The 21,320-nt window shown below is 36.6% G+C and overlaps 3 protein-coding genes across 3 annotated transcripts; all 3 read right to left on the bottom strand.

Annotated features, from left to right (window-relative positions):
• Positions 1-460: 460 nt before the first annotated feature.
• On the bottom strand, positions 461-3,868 carry LOC306847916 (uncharacterized protein). Its single transcript, XM_079382158.1, has 8 exons — positions 3,765-3,868; positions 3,499-3,563; positions 3,282-3,350; positions 2,903-3,019; positions 2,698-2,796; positions 2,527-2,634; positions 1,834-2,359; positions 461-1,236 (listed from the first exon to the last, which is right to left on the bottom strand). The coding sequence occupies exons 2-8, from the start codon at positions 3,528-3,530 to the stop codon at positions 586-588; spliced, it is 1,602 nt and encodes a 533-aa protein (XP_079238284.1). The 5' UTR covers positions 3,531-3,563; positions 3,765-3,868; the 3' UTR covers positions 461-585.
• A 287-nt stretch (positions 3,869-4,155) lies between these two features.
• unc119b (unc-119 lipid binding chaperone B) lies at positions 4,156-10,996 on the bottom strand. Its single transcript, XM_079381855.1, has 5 exons — positions 10,686-10,996; positions 10,204-10,317; positions 9,460-9,568; positions 8,583-8,755; positions 4,156-7,353 (listed from the first exon to the last, which is right to left on the bottom strand). The coding sequence occupies exons 1-5, from the start codon at positions 10,915-10,917 to the stop codon at positions 7,241-7,243; spliced, it is 741 nt and encodes a 246-aa protein (XP_079237981.1). The 5' UTR covers positions 10,918-10,996; the 3' UTR covers positions 4,156-7,240.
• Positions 10,997-11,587: 591 nt separating this feature from the next.
• On the bottom strand, positions 11,588-20,071 carry mlec (malectin). The gene is made up of 6 exons (XM_079383393.1): positions 19,684-20,071; positions 18,455-18,659; positions 16,631-16,809; positions 16,276-16,452; positions 14,774-14,831; positions 11,588-14,655 (listed from the first exon to the last, which is right to left on the bottom strand). The coding sequence occupies exons 2-6, from the start codon at positions 18,654-18,656 to the stop codon at positions 14,414-14,416; spliced, it is 858 nt and encodes a 285-aa protein (XP_079239519.1). The 5' UTR covers positions 18,657-18,659; positions 19,684-20,071; the 3' UTR covers positions 11,588-14,413.
• Positions 20,072-21,320: the final 1,249 nt, after the last annotated feature.

Raw genomic sequence — 21,320 nt, 5'->3', positions numbered from 1 at the left:
CAAAACCCTGCAAAATAAAGTAAATCTTGTTCAGTTGTTGTTGGCTAAATAATTCAAATAATATAGACAAATAACAAGATTTCAGTCTCTCTACTATATATATATATATATATATATATATATATATATATATATATATATAAAAAGTTTAATTCAATGTGTTGCTTGCCGTTTCTTTATAATTCTGAAATTTACTGAATTTCTAAATGAAAAATGTTTCTACACCAATTTTCTTAGTGTTTTTCCAGTAATAGTTAAGTGTTCACACATCTTTTTATTAATTCAAATAAATCAAACAAACACATTTTTTAAAGTTTTATGGACTTTTTTTTTTTTTTTTTACAGTAAATCATTTTGCCAGTAGGCCTACAATAAAGCCAAGTAAAGACAAAATGTGTATGTGTTCCACAGTTTTACATTTCTTATTAAATGTCAAAGAACTGTAATTGTATAACCAAAACAAAAGTAATGAGATGCACTACATGCACATAACTAAATATTGACAATATATATATATATATATATATATATAATAGCCTATTATACAACACGCTATCAAATTTTTCATATTAATAGCCATCATCTTCAGAACTGTGATTCCTCAGAACTGTGATCGTTATAGCCTTCAGAATACTTGTCATCAGACTCCTCATCACTGAATGCAGAGTTGTCTTCTTCATCATCACGACTATCTTCCCCATCCCCCTTAGAGCCATCTTCCTCCTCATCAGAACTACTTTCAGATCCATCTTCCTCCTCATCAGACCTATTATCAGAGCCATCTTCCTTCTCATCAGAACAACTTTCAGATCCATCTTCCTCCTCATCAGACCTATTATCAGAGCCATCTTCCTTCTCATCAGAACAACTTTCAGATCCATCTTCCTCCTCATCAGACCTATTATCAGAGCCATCTTCCTCCTCATCAGAACTATCATCATCCCTCCCTTCATCATCACTCATCTCATCAGAATCTTTCTCACTGCAGTCCTCATCCTCTTCTTCTTCCTTTCCATGATCCTCTTCATAATGTTTCTCTTTCTTTGTATTCTTTCTCTTTGAGATCTTGAGTTGGTTTCTAATCCCTGAAACTTCTTTCTTTAGTGTGGAGCACAAAAGCACAAGGCTTCTAACCTCGTTATTATCTCTTGTTTTAGGTTTTGCAGATCTTTTTGGTTGTGTCTGAAGCTTGCCGCGTTTTAAAACACTTTCAAAGATGCTCCTGACTGCTGTCTCCTACAAAGAAGGAAATACATCAAGCACACTATTCAACATATACACAGTATATACACAAACATTACTGTTTAAAAGTCTGAAATACATCAGGCCAAAACAGGAATATTGTGAAATATTATTACAATTTATTACTGTTTTCTTTTGTTATACAGAATTTATTCTAATATGTTGATTTGGTCTTCTTTTTATTATTTATGTTGAATAATAACTTGGCTTCATATTTTTGTGGAAATTGTGATATAGTAATACCATTAGAAATATACACTTTTATCAGTAAGGATCCATTGAATTGGTCAAAAGTGCAAAGGTCTATTTCAAATAAATGCTGTTCTTTTGAATTTTCTAGTCATCAAAAAATGAAAAAAAAAAAAATAATAATCATGTTTTCTACATATTAAATCAGCATATTAGTATGATTTCTGATGGAGTAATGGCTGTTGAAAATTCTGAAATAAATGTATATTCTAATGGTTTTTTGATTAAGTAAATGCAGACTTTTTTCAACATTAATTTTTTTTTATTTTTTACAAATTTTTGAATATTATTTATTTATTTATTATTTTTTGAATATTGAAAAATTTCACTAGGATACCAAACCTTTATTATGTCCAAAGTTTTATCTCTCTGATCCTGCTGTGCACTGACAGTGCTGCTGAAGCTGCTGACTGTATTCTGGTGCTGCTCTAAGGGTCTCGTCTTCATGTCTCCAGTCACGTCTGACAGTGTGTGTTTCTGTAGCACTGCTACTGTGTAATGTGGCTTTATGTGTGTTTCACAGAGGAAAACGCCACAGGTTGAACAATGCTTCACAGCTTTCAATCTGCGCTCAGTGCAGAAATCACAGGCCACATCTTCCGGTCTGGCATAGGATTGTGGTGGAAGTGCCGGACTGAAGCCTGCATGATGCAGGCTTTTAACCACCTCAGACAGAGCTGCGTTTGTGTTCAGTACTGGACGTGTTTCCAATGTGTTTCCACATTGTGGACAGACATAACCTTCAGCCCAGTTGACCCAGAATTCATTAATACAACCTCTGCAGTAATTGTGTCCACATGGGATGGACACTGGATCCTTCAGCACTGATTTGCACAGTGGACACCTTAAGTGATGCTCTGTCAACAGTCTGGAAGTCACAAAATTATTAATAATTATTAATTCCCTAAACTTTTCAGTACTGTCACGTTACTTCAGGCTGAGTTTTAAACTTTATATATATATATATATATATATATATATATATATATATATATATATATATTATTAAATAAGTATACGAAAGAATAACCTCACCTTTGATCCAGTGGGAATGTTTGTACAGGTCTGAAGTTGGTTGGTGGATCCATTGACCAGTCTGTCCTCAAAGACAAACAGGTAGGTGTAGGAGAATCTCCTCTTACTCTGTGAGGAAATGTCATGTTCTTATTTATTTATTACAAGACTATGGTGTGTACAATTCCTGACCTTAGCATGGATGTGTTGCCTCTTGAATCATTCACTGGGTTGTCACTTTTCAGGGAGATATAACTAGTGACTGGTGATGTCTGTCTTTTTCTCTTAATCCTGTTAAATTTTTAACAATATGTGGATTTGAAACTGGTACTGCTTTATAGATATATACATATGGTATGGTACATATTTCTTTGTATAGTACTTAAGTAAAATTCACCGTGGATGCAAAGGAAATGTGTCTCCACTTTTGAAGTTGGTTGGTGGATCCATTGACCAGTCTGTCCTCACTGACACATAGCTGGTTGTTGGAGAAGCTACTCTCTTTGACTTTGGTCTAAAGAGATAGAAGGTCTGGTCAAACAGAACTGCTATTTAAATGTTGATATTTGACTAAGTTGTAATATTAATTCAAATGTATTGCTTAATCAGAAAACATGGCATATTTTGTTCCTTGGAAAAACTTTCACTTCAGTAGTTGGTAAACAAGATATAACCAGAAATGGTTGTTTGGCCACATGCAACGTTTGATTTATAGTAGCCTAACCATAAAATGGGTTGTATTGCTTAAACATAAAATGGAAAGATATGTGGTTTACCTTTTGTTTTTTCGTTCTGCAAGGTTATTGGCAGTGCGTTCAGACTCTGCCCTCGTTCGCTTAGTTTGGCTTGAAATCAACATCACAGCATGATTTGTAATCAAATAACATTTCTTTTAACAATAATAAAATGCACAAAATCTTAACTAAACACTTCATTTTTTTTCATTTAAAACAGTGATGAATAGGCCTACTGAAAAAAGAGAACTTTGTGCACCTTTTAAAATCAGGCGTTTTTTTAAGACTCATTATGTTCTTCACGGGCAGACAAACTTATGGGACCTGAGTATAGAAACACAAGCACACAAACATGAACAGATGACTGCAAACCGAGTAACTCATCTATTATTGACGATACGCAGAAATCCAAACTTGGTTGCTTTCACTTTATAAACCTGTAAAGATGAATAAAAAATGCGGGAATAGGAGTGAAAGAAGAATCGAAACACTTTTCAAAATGTTTGTAAGAATCAGTATACTTACAATAAGAAATGTCCAGTCTTGCACATCTGTCGTTATCACTTTTGCTGACCACTTCAAATTGAATTTAGAAGCACGTGATGCCTAAACATCCGCCCTCCCTAAACAGCTATTCTAATAAGCGTATGATCGTTTACTTGCCAAACCAGCAATGCCTGCTTTGCCAAGGTGATGAATATATACCAGCAAACACTTAAGCATGCGATCAGCACCAAATAAAGTCAACTTCCCAAATAAATGTGTATCTTGGCATAATGAATAATATTTTAAAGTGTATTTAAAACATTCTCCTCTCAGGACTGTACAAACCGTGTTATATTAATCCAAATAAACAAAGAATTGTGCTATCGATTATGGCTGCCACCTTGTGGTAAAACATTGAATCTTACTGATTTCGTTTATAAAATGTATTTTATTTCTTTCTGAACAAAATCCCCCTGCCACATCTGAACAGAATTCCTATTTTATTATACAGTATAATACAATGTTGCTACAATTCTGAAAAAAGAGAGTAAACTGGGGCCCACACGTTGATCTTGGCAACATCTTTAAACCAAGAGCCTAGATCTGAGCACATGGTTAACATCATTCTGATGCAGTGGTAACTGTACATGTACAATAAACATATATACGCAACTGAGCTTCGAGGGCTAAAAATGTAATGAGAATTTATTATAGATGAATAATTAATGTAAACAATCTTAAAGCCATCACTCATGCTTGTCATTAATGAATATGTTTCTTTAAGGTTTAATGTACCTACTATTCACCTTAATGGTCCCTGTTATCTTTATCTAAATGTACAAACAAATTATTTTTGCAGAATGCTGTGTTAAAGAATGTCATGTTATGAAATATTTCATCATAAGAGTCCTGATACAGGCTTCATTACATGGAAAAACAATCTGACATAATAAATGGCTAAATAAAAAGACAAAAGTATTCCAGTTGACATATTACAGAACAAATGTAAAGCATGAGCAGCATTCCTAAAGTTACCGCTGACTAAATCCACACATTAGTGTCCATGATATAATAGAAACCACCAAAGATGAGCAGATCACATCTTTGTGGTGACAAAAGAATATAAAGACACTTTATGTCTCTCAGCAAGGGAATTTTTTTTTAAATTTGAGTAGAATTAATAGAAATAAAACCAAATATTTTATCATGTCTGCAGTTTGTAGTAAAACTAATATACAGACCAAAATCTGTGTGGTAAAGTACTCATTGTACATTACAGCATGTCAACACAGACCTATGTAAACAGCACAAGTAAGGCATTAGACACACATGCAACCACAAATACTTCACAAACATTGGTCCTTTAGCCTCATATTACACCTTTTCTTTCTTAAGGACACTTGAGAATACAAGCAAGTCACCGTCCAGCTGAGAACTGACTTGTTTGTGAAAAGATTGAGAGTTGAGGACTGACTTTCAATGAATAACAATGGGTGTTTAGCAACTGTAACACAATTTTCTTTGATCATATGCTAATCAAATCAAGTTAATATTGATTAAATATGTAAAGTTAGAGGTCTCTGATGGGCTCTAAAGGCCTTTTCAATTTATGTTTCTTAGCCAATCATGTTGTTTAAATCCCAACCCCTATTAGGCATCATGCTGAATTAGATCAAAGGCAAACATCAAAGCTCTGATAGAGGCTAAACAGCTTGAAAGGTGCACAAGGACACCATGTTGAGAATCCCAACCCTCTCTGTGTGCGACACGAGTGAAAACAGGGTTTCTGTATGCACAGCTGAGCCTGACATCGAAAACCCTCGTACATGACAAAGACAGATGCTCTCTGTACCCCACCGTGCGCTCGGCCATATCTCATCAAGATCCCTAAAGGACTGACATTACATTCCTTCAAAAAAATCCACTCATTTTTTTGTCAGATAAAGACTTGACATAAAACAGTCAGCCAAAAATAAAAGAACTCAAGAGAATGCGATTACTAATTAACAACCACAATCTTGATCTCTACATAGGGTCAGTTTAGGGTTCAACATTTTGGGGTCAGTGCATTTTTAATAAGAAATTAATAGTTTAATTCAGCAAGGATGCATTAAATTGATCAAAAGTGACAGTAAAGACATTTGTCACAACATTTTTCTATTTAAAAAAAATGCTGCTCTTGTGAACTTTCTATTCATCAATGCACCACAGTTTCCACAAAAATATTAAGCAGCACAACTGTTTTCAACATTGATATGTATCTTTAGCAGCAAATCGGCATATTATAATTACTTCCAAATGATGATGTTATACCAAAGACCAGAGTAAAGGCCTGTTCACACCAAGGAAGATAACTATAAAGATAACGATAAAGATATAGCTCTAAAAATCGTCCACACCACAGCTATAACGATAAGGGCACAGAGAAACAATATCGTTGGAATCACTTCCAGAACTATTTTTTTTCCAGTTGGTGAGCGATACAAACATTGACACCCAATCAGAATGCATCCTGCTATCACGAGCTCGAGAATTTAAAGCTACAGACGAGCGTGCGCTTGGAATAAACAGACGATATCATCCGCTAGTGTGGACGCTAATATTGTTATTTTTATAGTTATCGTTCTTTATGTGAACGGGGCTTAACGATGACGAAAATTTAGCTTTGACGTCACAGGAATAAATTACATTTTAAAGTATATTAAAATAGAAAACAGTTATTTTAAATTTGAATATTTAACAATATTAGTTTTTTTACTGTATTTCTGATCAAACAAATGCAGCCTCGGTGAACATAAAATACCTAAAAATATTACTGAACAAACTTTTGAACGGTAGCGTGGTTAAACAAAACACGTTTTAGAGTTATGGTCACACACACACACACACACACACACATAAAAAAAAAAAAAACAGATCACATCCTCTTTAACTCGACATACTAACCCTGATCACATGTCCGAAACCACTGTATCTGTTCTTTCACTTTAATGATCAAAAATAACTGCAAATCTGTGCAAAAGCCCTCTTTTTTTAATAACCAAAGATATATGTGGCAGGATTGCTTCATTTTAGCACATTTAGAAAGACCCCATTCAGGTATTCAAAATTTAGTTTGTTAACACAAATTGAGAGTTTTAAAAATCTCACAAAACAGGACAAAAGGTGGTGTGTGCAGGAAGTAAGACAACAAAGGTTACAAAACAAAACTCCTCTATTGTAGTCGCCCTAAAGCAGGATGACAATTCTTCAGTTCCGGCTAGTCAAGTGTGGCGGAGGAGAAAGGCTCCGCTTTTTTGGCCAAACTCACAAGTAGTGTGTGCAGTCTGTGGAATGCATTGAACTTCACTGAAGGACAGTCATTTCCAGTTGGGTGGGTCGATGGTGCCAGATCGTAATGCTGGTGACAACACCGTGTGTTGCTGGTAACGAGGGGCGTTCCTGTATTTGCATTCCAAGCAAAACCACACGGTCACTCCAACAAACAATCATCAGGTTTCCTGCTGAAGGAGGCACTACTGGCCCCCGTTGTAAGCGTAGTCTGCTTTGTTGTGCATGATGAGTTTGTTGTCCACAAAGTAGAAGCTGTCTGATCTAGTCTCATACGGGTGCTCAATCATCAATCGAACTGCAGGAGACAAAGAAACGACACAACAGAGAGCATTACACAGCACTTTAACAAATGAACACAGTCATGTAACACACTCTCCTCTATCTGAGCACTGGTAAGAGAGTGAGGTCTGAAATTTGATACAAGCCTGACAGGACAAGTGAGATGTCAGACAGAGTTAGGTCAATATGTTACTAATAAGGTAGTTGGTTACTCTTTTGTGCCAAATATCCTAAATTTTGTGCCAGCCTTTGAGAGGAAAAACGTTTGGTATTAATTCAAGTTGGGTGCTAATAAGTAGTTTTCTCAGATTACAGTATAATTATAAAATTCTATAAATTATACTGAAGATTATACTGTTAACCCCCTCTGATGAGCACTGCAAAGAAATTATTTTCTTACACGGTATATTCGTCTTTTTTCTACAATACAAATATACATATAAAAAACTAATTCAATATACATTTACTTGACAAGTAAAATGATGCAAAATATTTACTGAATAATTTCTGAAACTAAAGCATAAAAAAAAAAAAAAAAAAAAAAAAAAACTTTCCAAGGCAACATTTTTTATTTTTGTTTGGTTAAGTTGAAGTACTACAATAACCAAAACCAAGTGATTATAGTATTATTATAAAATAATACATTACAATTATAAATCACGTATTATATATTTACGGAATTATACAGAAATTATTAAGATTATACGGTCAACCCCTCCTGATGTACACTACAACAAACAATTTTCTTACACAGTATATTCGTCTTTTTTCTACAACACAAATATCTTAAAAAATAAAATAAAAAAAATCAATATACATTTACTTGAAGTAAAATGAAAGAAATTATTTTTTTGCAGTGCATTAGTGTTTAAATCCAATAAAATAAAACAAAATTAAAGTAAAAAAAAAATTAAAAATGATTGGTTTAATAGCTGAAGGATACTTTACATCCATTAAAGGAGGAGTATACAGTTAAAATTTAAGTGAGTTCATACTTAAAACAATACTTATTAATAAAACCATACTTATTGTTCATACTTATTTAGATAGATAATAGATAATAGATAGATAGATAGATAGATAGATAGATAGATAGATAGATAGATAGATAGATAGATAGATAGATAGATAGATAGATAGATAGATAGATAGATAGATAGATAGATATACAAAAATTAAGATTTCTACATAGTTACCAGTTACAATCTTTATATAGTTAGTACAAATGGTAACCAGAACACTCACTGAGGTCATCTGGGAGCTGAGGAAACTCGTAAATATGTTCACATGTGTTTCGGCTGTTCGGGATACAGAAGCCAAAGTCAAAGTCGAAACTCTTCAGGAGGCGCTCTTGAAAATAATGCCTCTCAATCATTCTGAAATTGGTAACAGGTCGATCGCCAACTGTGAACTCCACCCTGAGAGAGTATGAACAGAGAAGAGAGACATTACTCTGCATACCAACAACCATTGAGTTTAGTTGGTTTGTAACTAAACAAGAGCTTTATGATGTTCAATAATACTACATTTAAAAGACAATATAACAATCATGAAGTGAAGTGACATACTGCCAAGTATGGTGACCCATACTCGGAATTCGTGCTCTGCATTTAATCCATCCAACATGCACACACACAGCAGTGAACACACACACACCGTGAACACACACCCGGAGCAGTGGGCAGCCATTTATGCTGCGGCGCCCGGGGAGCAGTTGGGGGTTCAGTGCCTTGCTCAAGGGCACCTCAGTCGTGGTATTGAGGGTGGAGAGAGCGCTGGACATTCACTCCCCCCACCTACAATCCCTGCCGGCCTGAGACTCGAACCCGCAACCTTTGGATTACGAGTCCGACTCTCTAACCATTAGGCCACGACTTCCCCTTCATCTACACAGTCTGAAGTCTGCTCATGTTTACAGCAAAACTGAAGGAATTACTGAGGCCAAATCATGATTTATTCATGATTTCTGTGGGATTTGGCTTATAACATTGCTCAAGTGTTGCAGCAGACGACACAAGCTCCTTTGTTTCTAAACATGAGAGCTGGTCAGCTGAATTTCAGACCCACCAAGGTTTGTTTACACAGCAGAATGCACACGGCCGTGCTTGTTAGAGAGACTTACGTGGCTCCGACTGTGCATAACTTAAGGAACGCAGGTGTGAACTGGTAACGAACGAAGCGCCCGGCACTGGTGTCAACCTCTCCGTTTTCCTCATCCTCCTCATCAAGGTCTGAATGCAACAGTTTGAGAGGGAATATAAGAGTCAGGGTTATTATCATTAATTGAAAGTAAAACCATTAAAAAAATAAACATTGACTGAAAAAGGCCACATTTTTAATTTTTGACTACAATAACTAAAACCGAATTAACTAAAGCCAAACACTAAAACTTTTTAAAAATATTTTAAAAAGACAAAACCAGATATCAGACATTTGAATATGGCTCAGAGGATCAGAAAGGCAAATCTAGCATGCAGAGCAAAACCACAGCTATATATATTCACTATAGAAATTTCCAAAAATATGACGTGATAAAATCCCCTCATACATTAACAGTTCCATGACAGTAGAAGCCTCTAATATATTTCATTCAGTTGCGATCTAATGAAATGATTGGATTAGTTCAGCATACATCAGCAGAGAAGATCGACATTCTGACTAGTAATTATGACTTAAAATGAAAAAATAAATCGCTCAACAATAAGACCTATAATATGCATTTACAAAATAGACTGATTTTGTTGGACTGGGCGGTCTTTCAGTTTGCATTTTACATGCTAAAAGCAAATAAAGTTAGTCATGATAAAAGAACCATTGTGTGATATAATTTATTAGTTTAACCTGAAGACAAAGAAAGGAAACGTACCACACTGTGGCGGTTTGGCAATCTCAAAAAGGACAGTCCCTGTCTCCAGGTCTCTGATCTTAAAGCGTGTGAAGTCAATGTTGTAGATGTTGTCCTCTGGTTTACACAAATAGTCTGTGGAGGGAAAATGTATCACGTACGTTACTTCAATAAAAGGAACATAGGGAGGAATATAGTATACAGTAGTTATTTATCTCAGGAGGAGACTGGATCAGACTAAACACAAGCCATGTAGCAATACTCTCAGACTGCTAAACATGATGCATGACCCAAAGTGTTGTTTGTTTGCTATGGTTAAAATAGACATGAAGACAAAGTGCTCTCTGGAAACTCATTAAAATGCGTTGCATGGATTGGGCCTGTATAAAGTAAACAAACACATGAAGTCAAAGGATGCTGTGACTCATAATACGTGTACACTGCGAGCATCTGAGGAGTTGTGAGATGAAGCAGGTATCATAGTGAAGTGTCAGAGCTCTTACCGCGAGTGACTGCACGGAGTCCCAAAACTTCATCCGGAGTGATGTCTCTCCCCAGCGCCCGCAGCTCTTCTTCCGTTACAGGCCGTCGGTCCGGGTCCACTTGATTTCGTCGCGATTTCAGCCTTTTCAGAACACCGCCTCCAGTTTTGCGGTCTCGGGGAGCCGCTGCCGTTGAATCCGAGCCGTTAACCGCGGCAGCTGCCGTTTCGTTGCGGGAGCTCTGACTGTTCATCTCTTCGAAATCTCACTCGGTGTAGCGGCGGAGCGCGTACTGCGTTTCTATTGAGCTCGACGCTCACTGAATGCAAGATGGCGTAGCGCGTCACTATGGAGAATCTACGCCGACGGGACAGCGATCTGATTGGCTGAACGCGTTCGAAAGTTGCTATGGTTACCACAATTCCTGTTTACAAAAGTCTCCCCATTATCTTATGACAGCTTATTTTCTTAATTAGTTAAACGGTTTTATGTTTAGAAGGTCATTATTTATTCTGATTTATTATTATTTATACCCAGCGGAGTTATTTTTTTTTTACAATATTGTAATGTTATTTTATTTAGAATCTGTCCATGTTGCGTTATAATGTTGTCTTAAACCAAAAAAACTAAACAAAAAAACAATTATGTATTTTTTCAGTACTTTATACACACACACACACACACATACATAAATCATTATATATAAAATATTTAATTTATATTATATTATATCTATCCTGATAAGTCGCACTCTATATCTATATTAATAACACACTTTACTTTAATATACAGACTTATCAGGCATTCACGTTTATTTAATAATAACTATAAAATAATTCTATGATCTTGACCTGAACTATGATTGTCTTATAAATGAAACAATGAAAAAGAGCTCATTAAAAAAAATACCCTCAAGGCCAGTTAGATAAAATAGCACATTTATTAAAAAGAAACCGCATCAAGTTGCAGTTCCCACTTCAGAAGCCTTGTCTAAAGACTGTGTGGGTGCTAACCGTTCCAATACTATTTCACCAGTTCCCATGTTCTCTTCAGTTCTGAGGGAGGAGGTTCAAGAGGGGACAGGTAGTTGAACACGACTAACATTAACAGAGAAACTACATCCCTCGTAAACACAGCAGTTTATGTGGCATGGAGCAATACACATGAGCTCTTTATGAAGGAGGACACAACGAAAGGCCTCCATGTGGTCTTTGGCTATTGTCCAAGAAGTTGTGCATTTGTAGAGGACAAACGAAACAACTGTTTTTCAGCAGACAAAACGATTAAAAACTCAATCATGCAATAAATCAACCTAAACGGTGGAAATAAAGATCAGAAAGCACAAAATGGTAAAAGCACATGAGGATGTATTCAAATTTAAGGCAACAAGGAATCAAAAGTACACAATGCATAAAGAAAAAAAAAAAAAAAAAAAACCAACACAATCAAAAAATGCTTTTAAAACAACATCAGGCAGTGCAATAACTCACACTAATAAAAGACTCATCAAAAAAAATAAAAAAAAAATAAAAAGATCCTGAGGAAATAAAACAACTACTTCTGGAAAATAAAATATTTCGATATTTTTAATATTCAACCCATTACCTTTTGCTTAAATTACATAACATAAAAAACCCCAACTGTAAATTAACTAAACGTAATACGATCCGAGCTCATTCTGACAATCAGTCAGTGTGTCCATGTGGCTGCAAATCAAATCACTGTCATTATCTAGACCACATCCACAACCAAAGCTATTTTCAAGGCCACTCCTCCACTAGGCAAAATATTTAAAAACCCAGCCACCCCAATATCAATAGCAATTACACACACAAAAGAACAATATTCTAAAGAGAAAAATAACCATATGGCACAACAAACCAAGTACCTTATATACACATGCACAGTGTAAAAGAAAACAACTTTGGCGACGATAAGCAATCAACTTTCTGCAACTCTGATAAATGAAAAGGGTGTCTCAAATATTTTTATGATTGTTTTCTACTTTAAATTTTTTTTTTTTTTAAATCAAGGCAAAACCTGCCCTCGCCAACTCCTTTTGAAAAGGTGAAGGCCAATATAAGTCTCTTAGTTCACGCAAGAGACTGGGTCAAACTGATATGCAGCACTCACACGCCAGACAGCACAGTGGCATGAATACTCGATTATGGTCTGATGTTTCAGCAGTGTGAGAGGTGGTCTCTTGATAGCACACTAAATCACATTTTAAGGCAGGCTTGCTTGAACGAAACAAGTAGCAAATCGAAAACAAATAAAGAGGAAAAGAAACGAGATGCTGAGGAAAAATAGCAAGACAAAAGTATACCAGTTACAGAACATGGATGAAAAAGATAGATGAGGTGGAATGAAAATGTTCACTTGATTTACGCTAGAACAAAATCTAAACATGAGCACTCTACAAAATTCATGCTTCTGCATCCATACTTCACAGTGTATGGCAGGCATGTATCTGTCAAACCGTTTCTCAAACAGGATACAGCTTTCAATTTGCCACCACAAGCATGCTGGTGGTATTGTGTGTAACGCAAATCCAAGGATCTTTGGTGGTATTGTTAAAAATGGCCTGTATGGTTAAACCAAGAGCAAATATGACAAAAAGCATCCCGACTCAGCAACTGTCGTCCTCTACACCGTGTAATAGGTGCCTTTTACGATGTCATTAAGACACCATATTTACATTAACCAATAAGATGCTATCCCAGACACATCATATAGCAACAAGAGTATTTAACACTTTAGTTCAATACAATCTAGTTTCTGGGACTCAAAAGCCATGTGTATTGAAGACCCTCTTTGTTATGAGCTCATGTTACCACCTAAAGGGAAGCAAATATGCACTCTTTCATAAAAACCAAAAAAACAAACAAACATGCATTTATTCAGAGATCAAAAAGTCCCTGTAAATGGTAAAAATAATCATTTATATCTCCCCTGTGCAGTTCGAGATTCAAAGACGTGGTGCTGTGGTCTGAAAAATATGCAATTGAAGAAAGAAAAAGCAGGTCACCAGACAATTTTGAATATTTATGCTTTTTAACTCGAAGAAAGAAATGAAGCCCTAGGAAATGAATGATATTAGCTTGTATGAATGTGAGTGAAATAAAACGTGAGGTGAATAGAAACCAAGGTCTAAAATCAATTAATAAAACCATTAGATGCATTAACCAAATGATCAGTGTCAAACGGGTTCTGAAAATGTATGTACCATTTCTGCCTCCCACTAGAGGCCAAAAAACAGCATATAAATTCTGATCAGAAAAAAAACACTCCTAGCCAATCGCTTTCCAGGAGTTGGGACACATGATCTAGAAGTGTCTCCAGCTCTTCCTCAGTATCTCCTGCTAGACCAGACAAACCAGGTTTGTAAAGTGGTTAGTCCTGCTGCATGTGTGTGTGAAAGTGCATTTAATCAGTACCTCTCAGGATCTCCTCAAATTAAAATTAGTATTAAATGTGTACGAACACAAGCACAAACACACACATAAAATGAACTCGCGCTCAAAATCCTTGTATGTTCTGGGTCACCTCTTCCAAAAACCAGCAATATCTGAAACCTCCTCGTTTCTGCATGTCTCTCATCCGCCTTTTTCTGTTGTAACTTGTAATGTCAGTCTATATTTCTGCCTGTCCCCACGGCTGTGCGTCCCTCGTTGCGCCCCTCCCCCCACCCCTTCACAGCCTGATGTCCGTCGTTTCTCCTCTCTCTCCCTCTCGTTCACTTGCTCCCCTCACAGGCGGCAGAGGCAGAAGAGGGTTGGGATGAAGACCCCGAACGCCACTAGTACAGGGAACATCAGGCTGCTGTTATCAGTGGCGTAGGGGTTAGGGGTGCGTGGCCCGGACCGAACCGGATTCTTGGGAGAGGTGGAGGTGCTCTTTTTTTCACTTTCTCCCCCCTCCCCGTCGTCCTCTTCCTCATCCTCATCCTCCCGCTTTTCCAGTCCAGGATGTGGCTGCAGTTTTGGCACATCTACAAAACACACCAAAGGCTGTTACATGGAGAAAGTGCAAAAAAAATAATAAAATAAAATTGCAGGACTGGCCTTGATCGAGGATGCAACCCAATCAATCCCAGGGATCCCTCTTACCCTCTAGCTTGCCCTTCATCACATATAGTGCACATATCTTGGGGTTGTCATAGTAACCCTGTGGACATAAGAGATAGATTATAGTTTGCTGCTTACAGTGGATGAATGCATGCAAACACATGGAGAAAATATGCAAATTGATTCTAGTGTATACTGTGTGGCGGTTGGCCTGCAGGGTTTCTAACAGTGAATAAAAGCCCAAGGTGTACACAGGGTCAGTCCTGTGGCTCTCTGCGCCATTGGTTTTGGCTACAAACCTCAAAAACACTGTTTTATGCAACACTGCAGAGTTAGTGGTCAAACTACGTATGCTCCCTAATCTGATAAGAACTTGCTAACCAGTTCTGGCACAATTTGTTAAAGCAATGCAGGTGCAAAAGCATCAGAATGATTCATTTTAGGAATGAGATGTTTTATGACTGACAGACAAGCTAATGCGTGTTGCATCCTCATATCCATTAATGTCATGTCTCAATGTGCACGGTTCCTCTGAGACTAATCGCTGACAGAAACCCCACAAGCCAAACACGTTTGCTGTTTACATAAGAAAAAGGAGCAGCTCAAAAATAATCAATTAAATTGCACTACTGGAACAAAAACCTCTCCAATGGACCACAATTAGTTTTGACAGAATTCATCTTCTTGGAAACACTAAGCTTCAGTGTCTGTAACTACATAACATTACAATTTTCAATTAATGTTCCTTTAGCAAAAAGGAAAATAATAAGGCTTATTAGATCAATGTCTGGTTAATTCCATAAAAGACGACTGTATATCTAATATTGTATGTAAAGTATGTCCACTTTTAAGGATTTTACTGTGCTGAAGCGGAAAGACTGCATTCTGTTCATCAGAAAAATACCTTGATGGGCTGGTAAATCTACATATCCCTTCAAAACAATTTGAAATTAATACTTTTATTCAGTAAAGATGCATTAAACTGATCAAAAGTGACAGTGAACATCCTGAAAAAAGATGTATCAAGGTTTCCACAAACATGTTAAGCAACATCGCTTATCTCAACATTGATATTAATACATTTCTGCAGAAAGTTTCTGGAGCATTTTAGAATGATTTCTGAAGGATCATGTGACACTGAGGTATTTTGTGATTGCACCAGAATTATAAATTATATTTTCAAATACATTAAAATAGAAAAGAGTTACATGAAATTTAATTCTTCACAATATTACGGTTCTTGCTGTATTTTTGGTCAAATAAATGCAGCCTTGGTGAGCATTAAATACTTCAAATCTTGCACACTATAAACTTTTGAATGGTAGTGTAAAATATGCTGAAAATGCTGAATCTTGAGCACAGTTTAGGTCAAGTCACCTTTATTTATATAGCACTTTTAACAATACAGATTGTGTCAAAGCAACTTTACAGTATCAAATAGGAAAATAGTGTGTCAATAATGTAAAATGACAAGATTAAACACTCAATTTTCAGTTAAAGGCAGGTTTAGGTATAAGGCAATAGGAAAATAGAGTAACACTTACCTTAACAAACTCTACTGTGAGTTTCCCATTAAAAGTGGAAACTTCGCTATGCACACTTAGCTTTCCTCTTTTTATTGAGAATGGCACTATTTCATCATGAGCCGTGCTGTGACCCACACGGTCAAAGATATCCAGATCCTTCACCACAACGTGGCCATTTAAACGCACATCAAAAACCTGAGAAGACCGAACAAAGGGGTTCAAAAGACAAGAAAAGAAAGAAGAAAAGAGAGATAATGTCATGAGGGAAACTATGAAATAGAGACATTGGAGTATCATGAATTATTAAACATTACTATGTTCAAATATTGACTACTAAGAGTAATCGCACTGCAGCTATGAGCAAAATTCACACCTTTTGTTGAGACTGGGCAAAGTAAACCTCAGCATATTTCATGACCAGTATGTAGTCTCCTTCTTCTCTTATGGGTATTTCATAACCAAATGTATCCTCGTTGTATCGCTCCGTCTGGTAAAGAATCTGATCCTCCGAGCTGGAGCGCAGGATGGACAGACGGACACCGTAGTCTGATGCTGAGGGGGGGTTGGGGGGGGGTGAGTGCCAAAAGGTGAATTTAAGTGTATACAGTAAGCGTACATGGCATTTTGTGTTTCATAACATGCAAGGCAAAGTTCAAACCAGAGCATGGTTTTATAGCCTATTTATAGTCAATGTAGAGCTGAGTGGAAAAGTACCACACTTAATACTGGTCGTTTTCAGGTGACACTGATGCAATAAGGTGAAATCCGACAAAACACAAAGGGCTTGATGACTTTACAGAGCTTTAAAAAGCACTATACAGGCCCCAACATGTGCATGCTGCATTTCTCATCTGACTCAGGAAGTGACAGTCATCACATTTCAAGTGACACAGACTTCCTGATATGATCGACAAACGGCTAATGAGCCAGATGAGCTGACAACCAGACCTTTTCTTCAAAATATAGCATGATTAACATTCTTAATACTATATAAAATCAGACTGTAATAAAACAACTACAGTTCCATCAAAATACCATTGCTATTTCTTAATTCTTAAAGGGATAAGTTCACTTAAATGACAATTCTGTCATTGATTACCCTCAAATTTCTACGTCAATATGATTTTCTTCTTAGCAGAGGAACACAAAAGCATGTCTCTCAGTCACCATTCACTTTTACCTTTTTTCCATCTAATGAAAGTGAACGTGTTACGCTTAACATCTGCTTTTGGGTTCAGTGGAAGAAAGAAAGACATGGGTTTGGAAAGACATACACCCTTGTGAAAAAGTAGTACACTTTAGCATACTTTTAAAGAGTACTTGTTACATAAAGCTTTGAAAGAATGTAATTAAGTGTGAACTAAATGTAACGTTTTTGGACACTTAACTGCATGTTATTTACAATTAAATAAATCTATTATAGTTTTAATTTATATCAATTGCAATTAGTTGATCTATAGAGCGCTTTTTTGGACTAGTTAAGTAGAACTTAAGTACAACTTTTTATGTAATTACATTAGCTCTAATGTATTTGAAATATGATTAAAATGAACTGGTGAATGTACTGACAAGCATACATGGTAAGTAAAATATACTTAATGTCATTTCTATTGAAACTTGTATGTATCAGTGTCATTAATGTGTGCACGTACATTTAAATATATTTGTAATTACAATTTTTTATGATGCATTGTAACTTTAAAAGTAATACAAATAACATGGTAAAAATGTCCTTAAAAAAAAAACATTAAGTAAAACAAATCTCTTTGAGCACACTTAAGCAGCCTTTAATTGTATTAATATTACATTACCTATAAATACATTTTTTAAAATATACTTTTAAGATATTAAGTACACTGCAAGTGCACATTTAATACAATTAGGCATATATGTTTTTCTCAAGGGAACTGAGACAATTTTCATTTTGGGTTGAATTATCACTTTTAAAATGGGACATACACAGCATTATCATTTGGGTTTGTACTGATTTGAGAAAAATAGTAAATCAATACAAAGGTCCTTTTAAAAAAACATGACAATGCTGCTGTTGAAAATTTTATTCCATCTTTACACAGGACATGGACACTTGTTCGTTCCTTCACCACCACCACTAACAAATGCCACCCCTTCTGGTGCAGACAACTAGGAAGGAAATATAACCCCTCTTCTGCAATCCGTCATATCCTCAAGTACTCACCTTTCCCCAATTTTCCTTCGAGAGGATCTTTTTTATAATGAATGCCGTGCACGTCTGTGTGTGCGTCCCCGCCGGCGTTTACAGCCCAGATGACTCGCTCGGCCAGACTTGGGGCCCCGGTCTCAGCCCGACACTCTTCCACCAACAGCCACAAAGCTGCGACTACGAGCCGGGCAGCACAGCGCAATGTCACCCTCCTCATAGCCTACAGTCCGAGATGAAAAGTGAAAGAGTAAAGAAAAGGGGAAGGGGAAAAGTGGTAAAAGCCGATGCACTCAGGAGCGCTTTACACCCTGCACTTAACCCCAGGGTTTACAACAACATTAACACAGTGTTAAACGCAGGGTGTTAATGCTAACCCTGGGTTAAATTTGAACGGAGTCAGCATAACTTTTAACCCTGGGTTAGCCTGGTAAATGCCAAAAATAATTTCAGATGCTTTTATCCAAAGCGGCTTACAATTGGGGAATACAACAAGCAATTTACCAGCAGATGGCAATAAACACGAGAAGTGCCTGTTATACAAGGTTTCAGTCATCATTCAAAGTAGTAAAAGTTAGGACAGGAAGGGATATCATAGTAAAAGTACAGAAAAAGTGAAGGAATAGGTTTTTTTTGTAAATGAGGCAGTTAAATGATGCTAACCAAAGTAGTACCAAAGACTATAGAATACCCGCCTTAAAGAGACTTTGGTAGTACTAAAGGTGTATTGAGTCAAACAACAATGTGCTAAAAAGTGACAACACGTTTAGCAACAAACAACCAATCACAAACTGCCTCGCAGCTCACCTCATTAAATATTCATTATCCTTGTACATTTGTTGAAACTTTCACGCGCTGTTTAGTTTTCAGAAAAATGTGAAATAATTACGACAGATGGAGTGATATCCTACAATATTTGTGTTTTAATTTCTAGCTTTTTTAACGTTGCGAAACTGATACAGAAACAGTTATTAAAATATGGCGCGCGCGCCTCGAGTCGTCCTCGTCCAATCGGTGTTGCCGACATCATGTATATGCAAATAAGGAGGTTAACCCAGGATATACAAATGTACAGCGTGAAATCTGAATACCCCAATACCCAGGATTAATACCTAACCTAAGGTGAAGAAAACTGACAAGCTTGACAATGTGAAAACGGTTCTAGGGTCTAGAATGGCCCTCTGGGTTAACAATTTCACGTGTGAATAGCCCAAAGCAATATAAGCCAATATTTATGTCACTCTTACTGTGTAGTCTGCGAAATACTCTCTGTAGAGGACGGCCGGCTCCGTTCAGATGCTTGAGTTGCACGTTGTTGCTGAACCGTCCAAATCTCCGTACATTAAGCTGCCTGAGGGTCGAGTTTAGCTCCGGCTGGTTAGCAGGCTAACTGACTTCCCTCTTGCTCTGTCATCAGTGTGGCAGCTGTAGTCTGCAGGTATATTCCCTTACATCTGCACCCCTGTGTGCGGCGTGTGCTCGCTCTCGTTTAATGGATGGTTATTCTGCGCTTGTATACTGCTCAGTACAGGTGTTCTGCGCTTTTTTGCGACTGAAATCACGGCAGTTTCTGACCGTGAGGGCCGCGTCAGTACTGTGGGTATGTGTGCAGTCAGCAGCGCAGGTTGAAGGGATGGAACAGTAAAGGGAGACAGACTAACTTGATAGTCAGGGTCCGGAGGGGGCGGGATTTAACGAAGATTAGCCAATCACGCAAAGCCAAATAACATGATTTGCTTGTGTAAGGAATCGATTTGTCAAGTCCGGCGAGCTCTGACCAATCACGATCGGTAGAAGTGTCCAGAAGCAGCGAATCAAGTGTATCAACTTTCACACGCTTCCTCGCATAAATTATCTGTCTTCAGTTCATTGGTACTTGGTAGGTATGCAGGATTAGGCGGATAACAGGTAACAGGTTTTATTTTAAATAATAACCAACATTAAAAAAGAGAAAATAATGCTATTCATCGTTTCTTACTTATAATTATTTATTATTACTTATATAATGATATTTCATTGTATAACAAAAAACATAACATTGCTATTATGTTATGAACATATTTTACGTGTAATTACGTACACATTGTATGCAAAATAACATTATTTTATTTTATTTATTAATAATACAATTATTGTAAATAGATTATGTGGCTTACTCTTGCGGAATGTGTGTTTTATTCAAGTTTATGCCCGATCAGTTGATTAAATTAATGCAATTATGCATTTCTTTATAAACGAAATTTCTAAAAAAATATATACAAAATATATGCTTCTTTTAGTGAGCCTATATCTAGTGAGCTTATTTTCCCCATGTTTTGTCAGACTAAGTAGCCCCTGATATGACAAACCTCCATTTTACTCATGTTTGTGATTAATAGGCTATTAAATATGGCGCAAAATATATATATATATATATATATTTTTTTTATTTGTACAGAAATGGTTAACTGAAATGGATACGCTTTTGACCACACGGTGGCGTTAGTTTTCGGTCTCTATTTGCATTCACAATGAAAAGCAGGAAAATGCTGTCCCGTTTTGGTCCGGAGGAAAAAGCTCGTTGCCATGACAACACGAACAGCCTGTTCCAGCCGCTGGGAAAGTGATGCTCGCTCCTGAATGATTTGGAGAACAGCAGAACAGATACCAGTAAAATTACTGCTCCTTAGAGGAGGTGTAAGCAAACTGAATATATGGAGCAACTAATAGAGTAATGAAGCTTACACAAACGTGGTGATGAAAAATATATGCTATTACTAGACACAGTTTTATTTGCTTATTTTGTTACAATGTATTAAAACCACTATATTACATATGGAGGTTTTTTTTGGCATGCAAGAATCTGGTCAGATAACAATTAAGACTACAGGTGTCTCTGATACTG

The sequence above is a fragment of the Barbus barbus genome (assembly GCF_936440315.1).
Source record: "Barbus barbus genome assembly, chromosome: 28".
NCBI lineage: Eukaryota > Metazoa > Chordata > Actinopteri > Cypriniformes > Cyprinidae > Barbus > Barbus barbus.
This window is presented reverse-complemented; position numbering and strand designations above follow the sequence as displayed.

Bases quoted from the DNA above. Each gene is read 5' to 3' on its own strand.
- LOC306847916 (XM_079382158.1), bottom strand. From the start codon at position 3,530: ATGAGTCTTAAAAAAACGCCTGATTTTAAAAG. The intron at 3,351-3,498 runs GTGCACAAAGTT...GTTGATTTCAAG, and splicing joins AAAACGCCTGATTTTAAAAG to CCAAACTAAGCGAACGAGGG. The intron at 3,020-3,281 runs GTAAACCACATA...CTATCTCTTTAG, and splicing joins GCAGAACGAAAAAACAAAAG to ACCAAAGTCAAAGAGAGTAG.
- unc119b (XM_079381855.1), bottom strand. From the start codon at position 10,917: ATGAACAGTCAGAGCTCCCGCAACGAAACGGCAGCTGCCGCGGTTAAC. The intron at 10,318-10,685 runs GTAAGAGCTCTG...TTCCCTCCACAG, and splicing joins ACTCCGTGCAGTCACTCGCG to ACTATTTGTGTAAACCAGAG. The intron at 8,756-9,459 runs GTAAGTCTCTCT...ATACTCTCTCAG, and splicing joins TTATGCACAGTCGGAGCCAC to GGTGGAGTTCACAGTTGGCG.
- mlec (XM_079383393.1), bottom strand. From the start codon at position 18,656: ATGAGGAGGGTGACATTGCGCTGTGCTGCCCGGCTCGTAGTCGCAGCT. The intron at 16,453-16,630 runs GTGTGAATTTTG...CGGTCTTCTCAG, and splicing joins TTGCCCAGTCTCAACAAAAG to GTTTTTGATGTGCGTTTAAA. The intron at 14,832-16,275 runs GTAAGTGTTACT...TTATGTCCACAG, and splicing joins TCACAGTAGAGTTTGTTAAG to GGTTACTATGACAACCCCAA.